General features: G+C 38.6%; 1 protein-coding gene across 3 annotated transcripts in view; it reads right to left on the bottom strand.

Moving 5' to 3' along the window:
- Positions 1 to 5505: 5505 nt before the first annotated feature.
- Positions 5506 to 17252, bottom strand: part of ST6GALNAC3 (ST6 N-acetylgalactosaminide alpha-2,6-sialyltransferase 3) — a 366227-nt gene continuing 354480 nt past the window's right edge. For all 3 annotated transcript variants that reach the window (XM_087889834.1, XM_087889835.1, XM_034437020.3), the window contains one exon: positions 5506 to 16198. In XM_087889834.1, coding sequence (XP_087745960.1) covers positions 16012 to 16198 — 187 coding nt within the window. In that variant the 3' untranslated portion in view covers positions 5506 to 16011. The remainder of the gene's footprint in view (positions 16199 to 17252) is intronic.

Raw genomic sequence — 17252 nt, 5'->3', positions numbered from 1 at the left:
GACCAGATGAGCTAATACTACTTTATTGTAAGGCTACATTAATAGTATCTTGCAAATTTGAAAATACAAATATCTCTTTGGCAGTCTGAGAAGTTGGGGAGGGTCCCTTCTGAGTCTCTTTTTCCAGCTATTATGCAGATGCAGGCTATATATTCTCTTATTTGACCATTCCTTAGGCAACATCGCTCAGATTCGGGAAGGCTTGGACTCCGACTGGATGAGTCCAGGGGAGGAGACGAGGGTAGGTCTTGGGAATATTATCTGGGAGGAGTTTGATCCTGTGGCTCCTGAAGATGTGGACAGGGTTCTGGGTAAGATTAGTGCCACCACGTGTTTATTGGACCCGTGTCCCTCCTGGTTGGTACTGGCCTCCCGGGAGGTTACACGAGGCTGGCTCCAGGGGATTATAAGTGCTTCTTTGAGTGAGGGTGCCTTTCATGCTGCCTTGAAAGAGGCGGTGGTGAGGCCCCTCCTCAAGAAGCCTTCCCTGGACCTGGCTGAATTAGCTAACTACCGTCTGGTCTCCCACCTTCGTTTTGTGGCGAAGGTTGTTGAGAGTGTGGTGGCACGACAGCTTCCCCGGCACCTGGATGAAGCTGTCTATCTGGACCCGTACCAGTCGGGCTTCAGGCAGGGGTACAGCACAGAAACGGTATTGGTTGCATTGGTGGATGATCTCTGGAGGGCTCGGGACAGGGGTTGCTTCTCTGTCCTGGTCCTATTAGATCTCTCAGCGGCTTTTGATACCATCGACCATGGTATCATGCTGCAACGGTTGAGGGGGTTAGAAATAGGGGGCACCATTCTGCGATGGTTCTCCTCCTTCCTCTTCGACTGTTCGCAGTTTGTGCTAGCAGGGGGGCAGAGGTCAACCTCGAGGCACCTCGCATGGGGTGCTGCAAGGGTTGGTCCTCTCGCCCCTTCTGTTCAACATTTATGTGAAGCCACTGGGTGAGATCATCCGTGGTTTTGGGGTGAGAGTCCATCAGTACGCTGATGACACTCAGCTGTACATCTCCACCCCAGACCACCCCAACGATGCCCTTGATGTGATGTCTTGCTGCCTGGAGGCCGTGCGGGTCTGGATGGGGAGAAATAGGCTCAGACTCAACCCTTCCAAGACCGAGTGGCTGTGGCTTCCGGCGTCCCAATATAGTCAGCTGGTGCCATCGCTGACTATTGGGGTGAATCTCTACCCCCCACAGAGAGGGCTCGCAATCTGGGTGTCCTCCTGGACACACGGCTGTCTTTAGAAGAGTATATGACGGCTGTGGCCAGGGGGCCTTTTTATCAGGTTCGCCTGATTCGCCAGTTGCAGCCCTTTCTTGACTGGGACGCCTTGCGCACGGTCACTCACGCCCTTGTCACCTCCCAGCTGGACTATTGTAATGCTCTCTACATGGGGCTCCCCTTGAAGAGCACTCAGAGGTTCCAACTGGTCCAGAATGCGGCCGCGCAGGTGGTTATGGGCGCAACTCATTGTGCCCACATGACACCCCTCCTGTGTGAGCTGCACTGGCTCCCCGTGGTCTTCCGGGTGCGATTCAAGATGCTGGTCACCACCTTTAAAGCGCTCCATGGCATAGGACCCGGGTACCTTTGAGACCGACTTCTGCCACAAATAACCTTCCACTGGCCAGTCTGCTCCCACAGAGAGGGTTTCCTCAGGGTGCCATCAGCCAAGTTATGTCGGCTGGCAACACCCAGGGGGAGGGCCTTCTCTGTGGGAGCCCCTGCCCTGTGGAATGAAGTGCCCATGGAAATGCATAAGATCTCTGACCTCCGTGTATTCCGCTGTGCCCTCAAGACCCTGCTGTTCCACCAGGCTGGGCTATCAACGTAATGATTTTAAATTGGGTGTTTTAAATTTGGGGTTTTAAATCTGAGCCGAAATTATTTAATAATTTTAATTATTTTGAAATTGATGTCTGTCTTTGTGCTTTTAATAGGCTGTACACCGCCCTGAGTCCTTCGGGAGAAGGGCGGTATAGAAATAAAATGATGATGATGATGATGATGATGATGATGATGATGATGATGATTATTAACATCAGTGTCCTCCTGTCCCCATCTCCCAAAGTCTTTTTCACATATTATTACATCAAACATGAGATTGCAATTCTGATTGATTTTAATAGCTGAAATTTTTGCTCAGTAGTCTTATACATCTACTCAGAAATAAAGTGTTCTTCCAAGTGAGTAAATGCATCTACGCTTGCAGCCAACATAGCAGTACTATTCGGATATAAATCTCATAGCAGTGGTCAGTTTTTAAAAAGCTGCATAAGACGACAATCCAATTCTCCTAATGCCCAGAACCATTTTTCTTCAAGAACTAAAATTACAGCCGAATGTTACTGGTTTTAATCCTTAAGCCAACTATTACATTAAATCAAGAGTTATGCAACTAGCACCACAGGTACCAGTACACCAATAAATTCTTCACTTGGGGTGGTAGGACATCCTGGAAAGAAAAAGAGGTTAGTGGAAAGTGACCTTACCTGTTTGTTTTTAGTAGGAAATGTGTTCTGATTTGGATCCAAAGCCCAAATGCTGCTTTGGAGCAGAGAAGGTGCCCAGTTGCCCTTGTTGGTAGATCCTTAAATCAGCTTTTGTTGAGTTCTTTCACTGGGTTGTTCAGAAGCTACATGATTCCAGGAAAGTGCACATTTGAGTTAAGATGCTATGCAAATGCTAGGCTGCAAGGCACTTTTTCAAACCTGCTGTTATTTTCTCAAGCCCACAGTCCAGGGGTGGGTTCTACTTACCTTTACTACTGGTTTGCAACGGGACCGCACATACACTTCTGCGCATGAGCAGAAACTTCCTGATGATGTCCGGGTGGGTGGGCGGAGCCTCCCACCAGTTTTACTACCGGTTCTTGTGATCCGGTCTGAACTGGGGGCAATCTACCACTGCCACAGTTGTGTTTTTCAAAGTAAGCAAGCCCTGGAAAAGTTGTGGTATCAATAAGATACCACTTCAGAGAGGAGTGGCACAGCCCACTGGAAAACTTCTTCGGCTTCTGATCTGAAAATGTAACATATTCCTACTTTCTCGTGAATGGATTTTTTTTTTTGAATGACCACAGCAGCCAGTTTGTACGGCATCCATAACATGCTCTTGAAACGTGATAACCGAATTAAAAAAAAAAGGTCCCGACTTCAATAAAATAATTCTAATTTAGGAACAAAGTAAATCTGATTTCAAATCTCCACTTAGATTTGAAAGATAGTGATTATCTCAAGGAGTGATTTTTCTATCACCAAGAACCTTTGTACAAATTTGTATTGTGCATCAGTTGCACCAGTCCCTGTTTGTAAGGGTCTGCTCTGGTCACTTCCCAAATGGATCACTGCAAAAAAAAAATCATCTACATGTAGCTGCCCATATAGAGCATCCAGAAGCTTCATCTACTTGTGCAAAATGGGGTGGCATAGGCAGTTATGTGTGCTCCAATATCTTCACATGCTAGACCGCTACATCGTGAGCTACATTGGTTGCCAATTTGGTTTCCAGTCTGGTTCAGGGTGATAGTTTTGACCAGGGGTGGGTTCTACTTACCTTTACTACCGGTTCACAACGGGATTGCATGCACAAATTGCCGATGACGACATCCAGGGTGGTGGGTGGGGGCCTCCGGCCAGTTTTACTACCAGTTCTTGCGAACCAGTCTGAACTGGGGGCAACCCATCATTGGTTTTGACCTTTAAAGCCCTATGTGGTATGCGCCAAGTTGTGTGAAGGACCCTCTTCTTCCCAAGTGTATCTCCTTGTTTCATCAGGTCTGGCAGGAGAGACATGCTGCAGGTTTCATCTGCAAAGAAGTTCCATTTGATGGGACTCAGCAGATGAGCCTTTTCTACCCTGGAACATCATCCCTCCCAAGGTGAAGTTCACCCCAAGTCTTGTGGCCCTAGAGAAAGCCTTCAAATATGTTTCATTAGCCTGGGGGATCTTCAGGTAATAGGAAAGCTCACACACTGGCTGAATTATATGTAATATCTTCCCTCTTGTGATCTTGTTTTATGTTTATTGTCTTAACTGGTTTTGTAGAATGTTTTAATTGCTGGTTTTATTGTATGCTACCCACTATGTGTGCGATGGGAGGCAATATACATTTGACAAAGAAATGTGAGGCCCAAGAATATAGCTGGAAAGCTTATATTATAATTATAAAGCCCTCTCCCGGCTCCAGTCACATCCGGGGAAGAAAGTACAGGTTCATCATTATAAGATCAGTCCTGTTTCTTTGTGCTACATCTGAGGAACGGAGCATTCAGGTATGATCCAGGGGCTCTCCTTGAATAAGACAGATTTAGGGCAACGCTATCTGGAGGTTTGTACATTTAAGTGACTTTGGAATAAAAAGCTGAAAATCTGGTTGGACCCTGAAATAGCATGAACATGTTCCAAACCAACCTAAAAGAATGGATGCTATAATGAATTGTGATTGTGCATACCAAGTGAGCTATATCAGAGTTTATTCTGCCGCTGAATTGGATGTTTACAAATGAAAAAAAAAATATACCAGATGTATGGCTAAGCATGCAATGGAGAAGATGTAATTTATCCAAAAGGTTGCATCACTCTATTAGTATTCCTTTCTGATATTACGCTAATGATCCCGAATAAAACTTAAAAAGAAAATTCTGAAAAAGCAAGAGGCACTGTTGATAGATTCTATACTTTATAAAATATATTTTGAAAGATCTTTTCGGCTATAGCAATATATAAGAGTGCCCAGGGAGTAGTTTGCACTGGTACAGAGGAAATTATATACTGTTATGTTGTATTTGTCTGGGATTTCTGAAGAAGCAGTAATATTTAAGAAGAAAAGACACTCACTTGGAAAGCTGGATTCCCTAAAACCTACATGTTATATATTATTTCTGAGAACTGGGGCTAATAGCCAGACATTTATTTGAGCTGCATTGTATCTATCATGTTGTTCTTGATGGATGCTCCTCTTTTGACAAGGACACAAACACAAGTTGAGCAGAGCTGTAGAAGGGCATGAGAAAGCCAATAACTCAATAATCACAGGTATTGAACAGCTTTCTGACTTCAAAAGGTTCCCCTGCTCCCAGATAAAGCCTAAAAAGAACGTAATCTTCCAAGAATCCTGAAGGTGACTGAAATTTTGGAAGATCTGTGTGTCTTTTCAGAAAGCCTCACAAAATTGTATTGAACTTGCATAAGATGGTAGCATTTTTAATTTATTATGTTACTATCCAAGACGTAAATTGTGAGCATGGTGATCTTGGCAGCTAAATATAATAACAAAACAACAACTGTTTCTCAACCTCTGGAACAAGTTCTGAGACACAAGTTTTTCCAGCTTTTGTTCAGGCAAAAAAACAAAACAAAAACCCAACTCAAGTTAATTTGATTGCAGCAAGCCTATTGTTTTGCAAATTACCATAAACTCTTAACCTTAATGAATGATCAATAAAATACAGTTGATAGATTTTATGTCATGTTGTTTAAAGAAAAGAGAAAATCTGGAGAAAAATTGTATATGTTTATTAAGTTTAAAATATTCCAGGCACATTTTTTTCAAATACAAAGAAAAATCCTTTCCAAAGCATAAAAATATTGAAATGGAAAATGAAAGGCAAAATAATTTACAGTTAGAAAACAGACAAATGGCGATGTCAAAAGTGTATTTTAAAATGCCTACAGTAAAAAGTGACTCCAGATTCTAGAGGGAAATATATTATGCACAAATCTGTCAGTATTAGCCAAACTTCAAAGTAATGTAGAAACATAACTAAAATGTGTAAATAGTTTTTGTTAACAATGGTTATTAGTAATTAAAAAAATGGATTGCATATATAAACTGGAGGGAAAGAAATAAAAATAAATAAAACATAATTCTAGAAACTAATGATGCCTTTTACATAGCTTTGGAAACAGAAAAATGAAGGCTTCTGATTTCCATGAAACATAACCCATGTGAAGGCATATGAGATAGCTACAGACATAAATAAAAGAAATCAACAGAATCTGTCTTATTTGCTTGGTTATTCTCAATATTTTTTGAACTCAGTTTAGCTTGTCTCCTGTACACCCTCTTCATGCTATCCAAGACAACCTTGTTTTTGCTGAAACATCCACCATCTATTCACAATTAGCACAATGCAGTTTGTACTACAAGTTTTATGAGTATTTGAGCAGATATGGATGTTCACTCAAACTTATCAGCTACCTCCCTCTCCCTCTGACTTTTCTATTTACACCAGGCTTAATACTTACTTTTGGGACAAGGAATAGTAAAGGAGATCAGGTGGGAGGCAATTCCCAGTGTTCTTCAGAGCATATTTTCATACTAATATGGAACTGCTTGAAAATATATGGGACGTATTTTCAGGAAATGGCTTTATAGATAATATGAGATGGAGCCAGCAAATCACAAGGTATTTTAAATGCAACAGATTATTCATTACTAATTTATAATTTTTAGATATATGTAGAACAATAGCAATAGCACTTAGATTTATATACTGCTTCACAGTGCTTTACAGCCCTCTCTAAACAGTTTACAGAGTCAGCATATTGCCCTCAACAATCTGGGTCCTCATTTTACCAACCTCGGAAGGATGGAAGGCTGAATCAAACTTGAGCCTGATGAGACTCAAACTGTCAAACTCCTGGCAGCTGGCAGTCAGCAGAAGTCGCCTGCAGTACTGCATTCTGCACCACCACGGCTCATTCTTCCAACAATGTTGGAAAAACATATCTAAGGAACAACAGTGTTGAACCATCACTGCATCATGCGTGTCAGAATTGCCATCTCATGCTGCCCTCAGTGATCATCCAGTTCCAGTCTGCTATGAATCCTTGAGGGAATCTTGAGAGAGAGGGGGAGTGCTTGGGGGTGGGGGAGTGAAAGTTAAGAAAGTGAAGTGCCTCTTTGAGACAGCGTTTCAAGGTCGCTCCGCTATGAGAAGAATGCAGCTGCAAGCCAACCTATCACCAGAGTGACCGTTTTAAAACTCATCTTCTTGGAAATGAATTGGATGAAGGGGGCCTAAGCAGGGAAAAAATTCACTTGGGGATTTGGCGCATGAATTTCAGTTCTGGCTTTGCTTTCCTGGGTTTCACTTGACCTTTAGTAAATGATACCTTTCTCAACAAATGGTTCTTGCTTAAAATTGAGGCAGAACTGACAATAAGGTAAAGATGAAAAGAAACAAAAATGGAGCAGAAATTTGTAACTTTAATATTTATTTGAAAAGGTATATTAGCTTTGCTTGATATTTTATCGAAATCTAAAAACCTGAGAGCAATAAAATAAGTAGAACATGTCCAATCTTGATGGCCTTCCATTTATGTCATATCCATTTTGGTAAACAGAGATACAGATCTTAAGAAGAGATAGAAAATTTTCCTAAGATATATGCTGATGTCTCATTATAGCTCAAATAATACCAGCCCTAAAACAATGGAAAGGAGGATAGAATGAAGGAAAGAAAGTAAGAGAAGAAGCTAGGAAGCTATTTAAGAAACTTAATAAATACAACTCAAGGCATGATAGATAGGCAAATGACAAGGAAATAAGAAAGGGAAGAGAAGAGAAAGGAAAGAGAGGGAAAGGGAAGACTACTTGTGTGAAAGAGATGAAGGAGAGAACTCATGAGGCCTACCAGAGAAATGCTTGATAATCCAAGCAATATGAAGAGCTGGAAGTTTCAGCCAAGTGAAAGATTTTGAGAAGCTGCTTGGACATTTAACCAAGGAGAAAAGCGCTGTAGAGGGAGGAGAAGCAGAAAGAAAGAGGCCAAAAATTGATTGAAAATCTGACTCATGGAGGTAAGCAGCCAGCAAACAGGGCCAAGGTCAAGATGGCCAAATGCTTGCAGATCAGTCTGAGTGTATTGCTCAGTGTTTTGCATATTCTGCAACAGCACTGATTAATAAATCATGTAGTGCATGCAAATGCTATTTCTTGTTCAAGTAGCCCGGATTATGCAAATCTATGCCAACTTCAAGCTAAAGATTACTAATTTAAATAATAGCTCTGAGCTTCATTTGTTTCTCCTCTGTAAAAGCAAACTACAATGTGATTTTTCTTCAGCTGGGAGGCCAAGGTGCCTATGGATAGCTCACTACAATCATTCCAGGTGTTATTATGTTCATAATTTAATTGCAACTTTCCTCTTTTCTATGCCATCAGTAAAAAAAAAAAAATGAAGATTCCAGCATCTTTAAATAAGAACTAAAAGGGTCTTCACTTTTGGACAAAAGTGTCTTCAGAAAGCTGTGGATTCCCAGGGGAGATATCAAGAGGGCTCTGCAAAAGTGAAGCTGACAATCAGGGCAAAATCAAGGAATCAGTGAGTAAACTGGTTCATTGGAAGGTCTCTAGTTAAGGAGAGGATGGGAAATCAACCACATGTATTCCAGATGGTTGCTTCTTGCTAGGAGATAGCACAAGGCCATTTCATCTTAGTCACAACCATAGCACCCATAGACCCTTCTAAAGAACATTAAGTTCAAAATTTCACTGTCTAATCACTTTCAGAAATGCCCTATTAACCACATTAAAGCAATTAGAACTCTCTGATATGAGAATTTTGAAAAGTCATTATTGGGTGAGTTGACGATAAACTCTGAACAAACAAAAATTAATTATAAGATTAAGAAAAAGAATTTGAAATAAACAGCAGAAAGCTAAATAAGATTTTGATTAAGTTATAAAGCTGGAAAATGTTTCCTTAATGGATTTACAAAAGAGAAGAAATATGTGTAATGGGCTAAAGAAGAATCGAAGAAAAATCAAATCTTATGACAATATTTGATTGAATGAAATATTAAGAGTATTAAACGTAAAAGGAAGGAATATAAAGTTGGTTTATTTGATGAAGCTTAAAATTAGATCTTGTTTTGTAATCTGCAACTATGGACTTTTTGCTGACACAAAGGTTGAACAGTTCAAGTTTTATGGATTTGGTAATAGATAAAGGATAGGATATGGCTGGAAGAGATCTTTATGTAATTTTATAAGATGTGAAGCATTTTTAAATTTCTTTATATCTGTTGTGATGAAGGTTGGGAATAATTTCATATATTTCTTTTTGTTATTATAATCTTTTTTTCTTTGTCTTTTTTCTTCTTTTCTCTTTCTTTAAGTTTAGTATTGTAATTAAAATTCTTAATAAAAACTATACTCAAAAAAGAAAGTTGCAAATGATACCAATCATTATGCACATAATCTATGTAATCTTTAAATCCTTCATAAATAGTTCTTGTGGAAAAGGGAATCTATATGTTATATACTGAAATTGAAGGCTACTTAATATGTTTTCTCAATATTTTAAGTAAAATATTTTACTAAATCTGTTGTATTGCTTTCAATATTCTCTTTCAAATTGTCTATATTAGTCTGTTTGTTTTAATGTAATAATCTGCTTTTCAATTCACACCAAGCTAAAGAAAGTGCTATTGTATATATTGGTACGTATTGGTATATATTGGTAATTCTTCAAAATAAATAATCACATGGTAGAATATAATCTGGGATTTATCTTTTATTGGAGCTAATCTTCTGATCAGCATAAATCCTAAACTAGAGTGGATTGGGATTCATTTTTAAAGTAGTATATTGTAATAAAGTATTGAAGATAAAATAGACAGTTCTAATTTGACTTGGTCCAATTTAAAATCTTGTATTCTGCCTTCATCATTTAGTTCAGGAGCTCTGTTTCAAATCCCTTTGGAACTTGTTTTTAGAAAGATCATTCTTCTTTGTAGGGAAAAGACAGAGAGTATAAATTCAAAGACCAAGCGCTCTCTGAGAAGAATCACCCTGTGATCAGATGATAATCAGTTGTCCTTATCAATGTCTTGAGTAAACACAAGGAGATTCTTCCGAGAGAATCCTTACTTTGACCATTTATTTAATTCACAGTTTTTTAATCTCTTATCCACTGAAGACATTTTGTTGCTGTTCTGGATATGTAGCTGGCTTAAGAATGATATTTTCTTTCAATTTTCTTCACCTACTGTACAATGCCTCAGGGAAGGGCTTTCCAAACATTTTCCTTCACTGTTCCAAACCGCTTATCCTTTCCACCCAATGTGGGTAAAACACTTTAAGTCAACGTAAATGTCATTGTGTTGTGTTCTGATATGTAATGAGTTTGGGTAGCATTATCCAAAGGAAAACATTTTACCCAATTTTGGGTAATTTATCCAAATTTTGAGAAGCACTGCCTTAGAGTCTGCTCCATCACATTGTGAGAGGAACATTGTTAGTTGCTGCCACTTTTTTCCTTTGTACAAAAGCCCCATGAAGCTGTATGGCATTTATCAGATATTCCTTACACTGGGGATCAATTTTCTATCTCAAAACACAAAAGGTATTTATGTATTGTTACATGTCTAATCTATTGGACTTGACAAACTCTGTAAAATACATTTTTAAGATATGTAGCTCAAAAGCCTGAGTTATTCTTATGATATTTGGTATCTTTCCTGTTTGCAAAGTTTGAATACTTCTGCAAATTCCAAACCTTTCTGTTAGAAAGGGAGGGAAGGAGGAAGGAAGGAAGGAAGGAGGGAGGGAGGGATGAGTATAGTTATTTATTGTTTATTTTTGCATGCTAGATAATGGGAAAATGGAATATCGTTTTTTTTCTTATTCATTGACCAGATTTAGGATGAGTTGGAATGAATATATGGACTAATATTCTGGGCCAAGGATATAGTGAAAATGGTTTGGGAAATCTTCCTGCAATTGTGTTTATGACAGTTGCTTGATAATTTATAATATTTGGAACTGTTGTCTCTCTGAAGGACAGTTTTAGATACTCTTAGCATCTCTTGAATCCTACTAGAGCTTCAGTGGTGGGTTTCTACCAGTTCGCCGTGGCAGGAGGCTCTGCCCATCCGCCCGGATGTCATCATGGATGCTCTGTGCGCTCCCAGTTCTGAACAGGTAGCGAAGGTAAGTGGAACCCACTACTGTAGAGCTTGCAAAAATCTAAAAATCATGTCGGTGATACCCTCAGGACATTTTCCTTCAGAAAAAAGGAGCTATGTTTTTATAAACCACTGACATTGTTATATATTAATTCAGCCCATTTCTTGACAGTTCTAGGTAACTGAATATAAATTCCATTCCACCTATAGTATTACCATTTGCAATGGAAGCTGTATTCCCATCACCTCCATTTTTCTTATTTCTTTTGAAGTTTGAATTATTTAACAGAGTTTATAGAGGCAAGCAGAGTGAATTATTTTTAAAAAGGGGGCCCGGTTACTTATCTCTAGCTTGTTAAAAAAACAAACAAATGGATTATCGAACAAATCAATCCAGACTTTTTTACTTGAGACACAAATGATTGCTCAAATTATCAAAGAATGAGCTCTCTGGAGAATGCTAATGTTGGGAAAGGTGTAAGGAACGAAAAGAAGATGACCAATAGCAAGTGGTCAAGAATGAATAACCATTCTAATTTCTTTCATTTGTTTTAGTTTATCTATAATTTTATTATCTCTGTTATTGCAAATCCAATGGCCTCCTGAAGTAATAGCACATACAGATAAAAAGCAACCAATATATTTATATATTAGCTTACCACAAATTTATCAGTTACTTTAATAGGTGTTAGGTTGAGCTATGAAATTTCCCGGTTTATTTCCATATTAAAATCCTAGTAGGTATGTTTTTTTAAAAAAAATCACAGAAGAACACACGGGCAAATTACTTCACTATCATCCCTCCAATATTCCTATAAGCTTCCAGGAACTGAGCTCAGTCAAGATACTATCTTTCTTCTATGATTTTCTTGTTCCTATATTTCAATTTTCAATTTCTCCAATGGCATTTTTAAAATCCTAACTTGCACTTGCAGAGCTAAATTGCTCTTTCAAGCATCTCAAGCTATACACCAAATCATTTTCAGACATCTCATGAATGGAGAAGAGGCATTTCCCCATGTTTATTTTTATTAGCTTGGGTTTCTTATTCGGTCAAATCATTGAGTTTTTACCTTTTTAACTTCCTAAACGTATTCTTTGTCTCCATTCCAAAAGAGAGGGCATAATTAGTGGATCATTAAAGCTTTCTTAATTAATTTATTATAGTTGAAAAAAAAAGTTGCAACGTATGGTTTAAATTTCTCTCAGTGCAACATATTTATATAATTTATTTATATAATTTGGGCTGCTCTGAATTGTGAAGTAGCTAATACCAAATTAATTTTTGTATCTAAGTGATTTTCTTAGGTCTTTTTATGATAATTAGTGATAGTTGGCGCTAGTTGGCATAGGTTTTTCAAATATGTTTTACTTGTGGAATGAAATTAAATTCAGTAAAATAAGTGCAAGTTAAATATAATTTCTGTACTGTTTAACTAATGTAAGTTTCACTGAAACCTACTTTCAGTCAGGAAAGCTTATAGTTCTAAAGTTAGCTTTTGATTCCAATGTATTTACTTGGAAGTCAATTCCTATAATCAATTAGAATTAAAGTGGATTCTTCATCATTACTACCAGTTACTAAATCAATACTTTTTGCAGCTTTTATTACAGAAATTATACTCTTCAATAAACGGAATACTTTGGAGGAATATGTGAGTATAAATGCCAAGTATAATTAGTTAAATTATGCTAGGAACATAATAATTTCCAGCCCCATCCTTAAATCCTCATTTGAGTGGCAATCTTGAAAGGTATAAGATATGTAAACATAGAAAAGCAACATAAGGAAATGTGCTTATTAATTGGGGCCTTCAGTTATGCTAGCCTATAATTGCTTAAGATCAAGATAAAGAAAAAAACATTTTATGTAATAAAATGATTGTACCACAGTACAGAGGTCATAAATACACACCAGTTGCCAAGCCTCTGAATTTTGATCATGACCATGGAAATGCTGCAATGATTGTAAGGATGAAAACCAGTCTTCAGTGCTCTTGTACCTTCAAATGGTCACTGAACAAATGGTTATAAGTTGAGGACTACCTGTAATTGAATCCAAAACACTGCAGGGCACATGACACAATCATTATGATAGTGTTTATGTGGAAATTTTTTTTCAAATCTACAATCAGTAGATTTGTATTGAAGGTCTTATTCCATCATAGATAATGTGGGCTAGCAACGGAAAAAGCAAAGGTTTATGGAATACGGAAACAGAGCCAAATATGGTATGGATGTTACTCAGTGGTGGGTTTCAAATTTTTTTACTACCAGTTCTGTGGGTGTGGCTTGGTGGGCATGGCATGGCTTGGTGGGTGTGGCACAGTGGGCATGTCAGGGGAAGGATACTGTAAAATCTCCATTCCCTCCCCAATCCAGGAGAAGATTACTGCAAAATCCCCATTCTTCCCAATTAGCTGGGACTTGGGAGGCAGAGAATAGATGGGGGCGGGGCCAGTCAGGGGTGGTATTTACCGGTTCTCCGAACTACTCAAAATTTCCGCTACCGGTTCTCCAGAACTGGTCAGAACCTGCTGAAACCCACCTCTGATGTTATTCTCTTTTTCCTTTGCCATCCCCTTATTTTTATTTTTTTGTTCTTACCTTCTCCTGCTTTTTCTTCTCTTCGCCTCTACAGAATAACAAACTATTCTTTCTACAAAGCTGAAGAACTGATTGCTCAGAGGAAAAGTTTGGAATTAGTTCAAGGGCAGCAAATTCAAATTGCCAACTTCTGATTTCTCCCAAATGGCAAACCCGAAAACTATTAAGATCAAAGAGATCTGTACAACATAATCAAGGGAATAGTTAAACAACAACCAAGTTTCTCCTCTCTTTCTTTCTTTTAGATGTTGTGCCAATGACCACAGTATCAACTTAGTATTACAACTTTCAGCTCCCACTTTGGTTGGTTCTTCTCTGTGAACATCTACCCTATAGACACCAAAGTGATTTAATTTGATCATGTAATTCTGAGAAATACTGAGGATGTCTAGGAATCAAGTATTCTTGACACTGTTGTAACTAGGAAGATTTTCTGGAATGAAACTGTGTTATAGAGATAATATAAAATGAATATATGTGGGTGTTATACATGTGATCATAAATTCTTAAATCCTACTTTAATATCTAATTAGCATTCATATCATGCTATACCTACCAAGTACAATGCATATGGAGTTCTATAAAAAAGAGAAATATCTGGCTTTCAAAAAGATAGATAGCATATTAAAACAAATCAGAAGTAATAATATAGTAATGGAGAAAAAAACTGGAATCAACAGAAGAATAGTAAAAATGCAGAGCACTGGAATATACTGATGGTAAATGATATTTTCCATACACACATTCTGTTATAACCCTTGACTGCTGAACCATCTGACACAACTTTGTGTTTTCTTTGAGGTAGTGACAAGCTCCCAAATAAAACGGAGATGTGTGGTAACTTACTAGATGTTACCAAAATTTCTCAGGATGAGAGCAAACAATTTACCTTTGGATACTGGAGCAGAAGATAACTATCCTTGAGTCAAAATACACAACCACACAATATGTAGCAGCATGGCACTTGGTAACAGTGGAAATGGGATTATATAGGACCTACAGACCTCCATATACAAATATACAATACAAAAATCGGTCCTTATACAAACTTTTTAATATGTAAAAAAATATGACTTTGCTATCGCCTTTTCATGATTCAGCAAAGCAATACAAAATGTGGGATGAGTTCAATACTTAGCCTCTTTGAGCATTTTATACAAAAATGATCAATACACCTTTTTTTTCAAGTTTTAGCAGTATGATTACAGTATTGCAGTAAGGATATCCAAGTATTTTGCAGATTTTAAAGGAACTTTTAGAAATGATATGGAACTTGACGTTATTTAAGCTGTTTTACACACACCCCCTCTGATATAAATTGAAATGGTTCCTTAACTTAAAAATAGAATGAAATTTCGCTATAATGTCTGTCACTTCTTTCTTCCCTGCTTTTTAGATCTTATATCTCTGTAATAAATCTTTCTAAGTAAAATGGAATTTAAATGATCGAATGCTTTGTATGCTCTCTGTGGCATGGATAAAACAAGGCGTGCAGCACTTCAATTACACATGGGCAGCTATTAAGCATTCCAGGCTCTCTTACCATCAAAGGGGGGAAAAATATGCGAAAAAGAATCTTTTGAAGAAATTAATCCACACCGAGCTTTTGGAGTTGGAATGTCGCTGTAGAGTTTCAAAGAAATGATTTCATACACACGGGTTTAGTATTCTTAAATAGCAGATAAGGAGGAATATGTGCCAAGAATCCATGAACTTATATAAAAATATATAAATAAGCATATTTGATTGGTTAAAAAAAAACCCACTGCAGCTGCATTGATTTCTCTTCACAACACCCTTGGTGAGGTAACTGTTTGAGAACTGAGAATCGCTCGAGATCACAAGAAATGTCATTGCCCAAAACTATATACCTGGACTTAGACTCCATTCTTAGTTGTGCTCCAAAAAGGGGATATAACTTAAATAAATACATGCTGAGAAAATGGAGACCACGTCAGAACACCTGGAGGTGATGGAGGCATTCTGCCATATGGATTGTCTCTGAGTTCAGACCTAGTCAGCCCTCTTATAGAAATCAAGTGCAATCAGGATCTTCTTAGCACATCTCTAAGTGGCTCATTTGCAGTAAATCTGCAGCCATGCAAACTGTACATTTACAAGACTGATTTGTCTGGCTGTTACTGCCCAAAAGGTGGGTGGGTTGCTTTCATAGTAACATTTATCATTGAAATTCAAGTACTAGAGACATTATCCACAGAACCCAAAGCACTGAGCTTGCATAGGATCGTGTTTTCCCCTCGTAGCAGAAGTCCTCTAGCAAATACGCTGTGGCCATATTGAACTTCTAAGGAAAAAAAAAATCCAGTTAAAATGAGAGAGAAGAAGAATCCTCCACAGCTGAGTACACACAGACACACAAACAGCACACAGCAGAATCATCACTTTCTGCGCTATCACCTAAGGAGGATTGTCATATAAATCCAGGGCCTATGTTGTGGAAGTCTGAGACAACCAGCATCAAGACAAAGTCCAATTAGGGTGTGTAAATGTTATCGTATGTTTCTTAGACCATTCGGCAAATACTTTCTTTTCTGTGATGAACCTGTGGCCTCCATAGGGTGCATTTTCATGAAGGAAGTATTCATCGCATTCACTCCTCCCAGGTTCATAGTAGTGATATGCGACTTTCCTAAAGCCTTCTGACCTAGAACAAAGTCAAAACATAAGACATCCATGAAATACTCTTCCTGCCCCCGATGCCATCACAATGGTGAGAGCCTTCTCTTCTGCTGCCCCCCACCCCATGGAATATTTTGTTCTCAGAATGAGATTGACCCATAGTCTTTTGGCTTTCTGGCATTGTGTGAAGACTTGCCTCTGTCAACTGGCTTGGAGATTCAAGACTGGCACGCAACCCACGTTGTTGATGATTGGTCGCCTGAGGATGTTAAGTCTGCCTTATGACTCTCCTTTTAACCTCGGGTTTTATTCTGTTCTTCACTCTAATTATGTCTCTTTTATATGGCTTTATTGTTTGTATTTGTGAACTGCCCAGAGTCACTTAGATAGGCATTTGATAAATAAACATGCTATACACACATCTATCTATAAGGGTACAAGCAGCTTTTTCTCACCTGTAACACCCACATATTTGTAATAACAATCATCAAAATTCCAGAAAAAATTTGACTTAGAATTCTGGAAGTAACGGGTCAAAACAAATGGGAAGCCCCAGATTAGGGAAGGCTGCTCTATCTATAAAAAGGGCAGATTGGTAGTCCTTGATTTACAACCATTTATTTAGTGACTACTTGAAGTTACAATGGCACTGGGAGAAAAAATGACTTAGGATCATTTTTCACACTTGCGACTGTAACAGGTAAAGTTCTATGGCAGGTGTCAGCAACCTGCAGCTCCAGAGCCGCATGCGGCTCTTTGGGCCCTCTGCTATGGCTCCCTGTTGGGTGATCACACCACTGGCTGGGTCCACCTCTTGCCCTCCTCTCCCAGTCACTCCTCACCTGCCTGAAACGGTAAGGGCGACAGCGGGTGATGGAGAAACAGCTGGGGCAGAGACAGAGAGATACAGACAGAGGGGGAGAGAGACACACATAGAAAAATACAGAGGGAGTCATGTGACTGGTGGAAATGAGTGACATGGAGTTGGCCACGCCCACCCAGGTTTTGTGGCTCCCGGTGTTTTCTTTTCTGTGGGAAACGAGTCCAAATGGCTTTTTGAGTGTTTAAGATTGCAGACC

Source organism: Pantherophis guttatus, chromosome 3, assembly GCF_059756535.1.
Source record: "Pantherophis guttatus breed Tessera chromosome 3, ASM5975653v1, whole genome shotgun sequence".
Lineage (NCBI taxonomy): Eukaryota > Metazoa > Chordata > Lepidosauria > Squamata > Colubridae > Pantherophis > Pantherophis guttatus.
The sequence above is the reverse complement of the archived record's forward strand: the minus strand, read 5'-3'. Positions and strand labels throughout refer to the sequence as shown.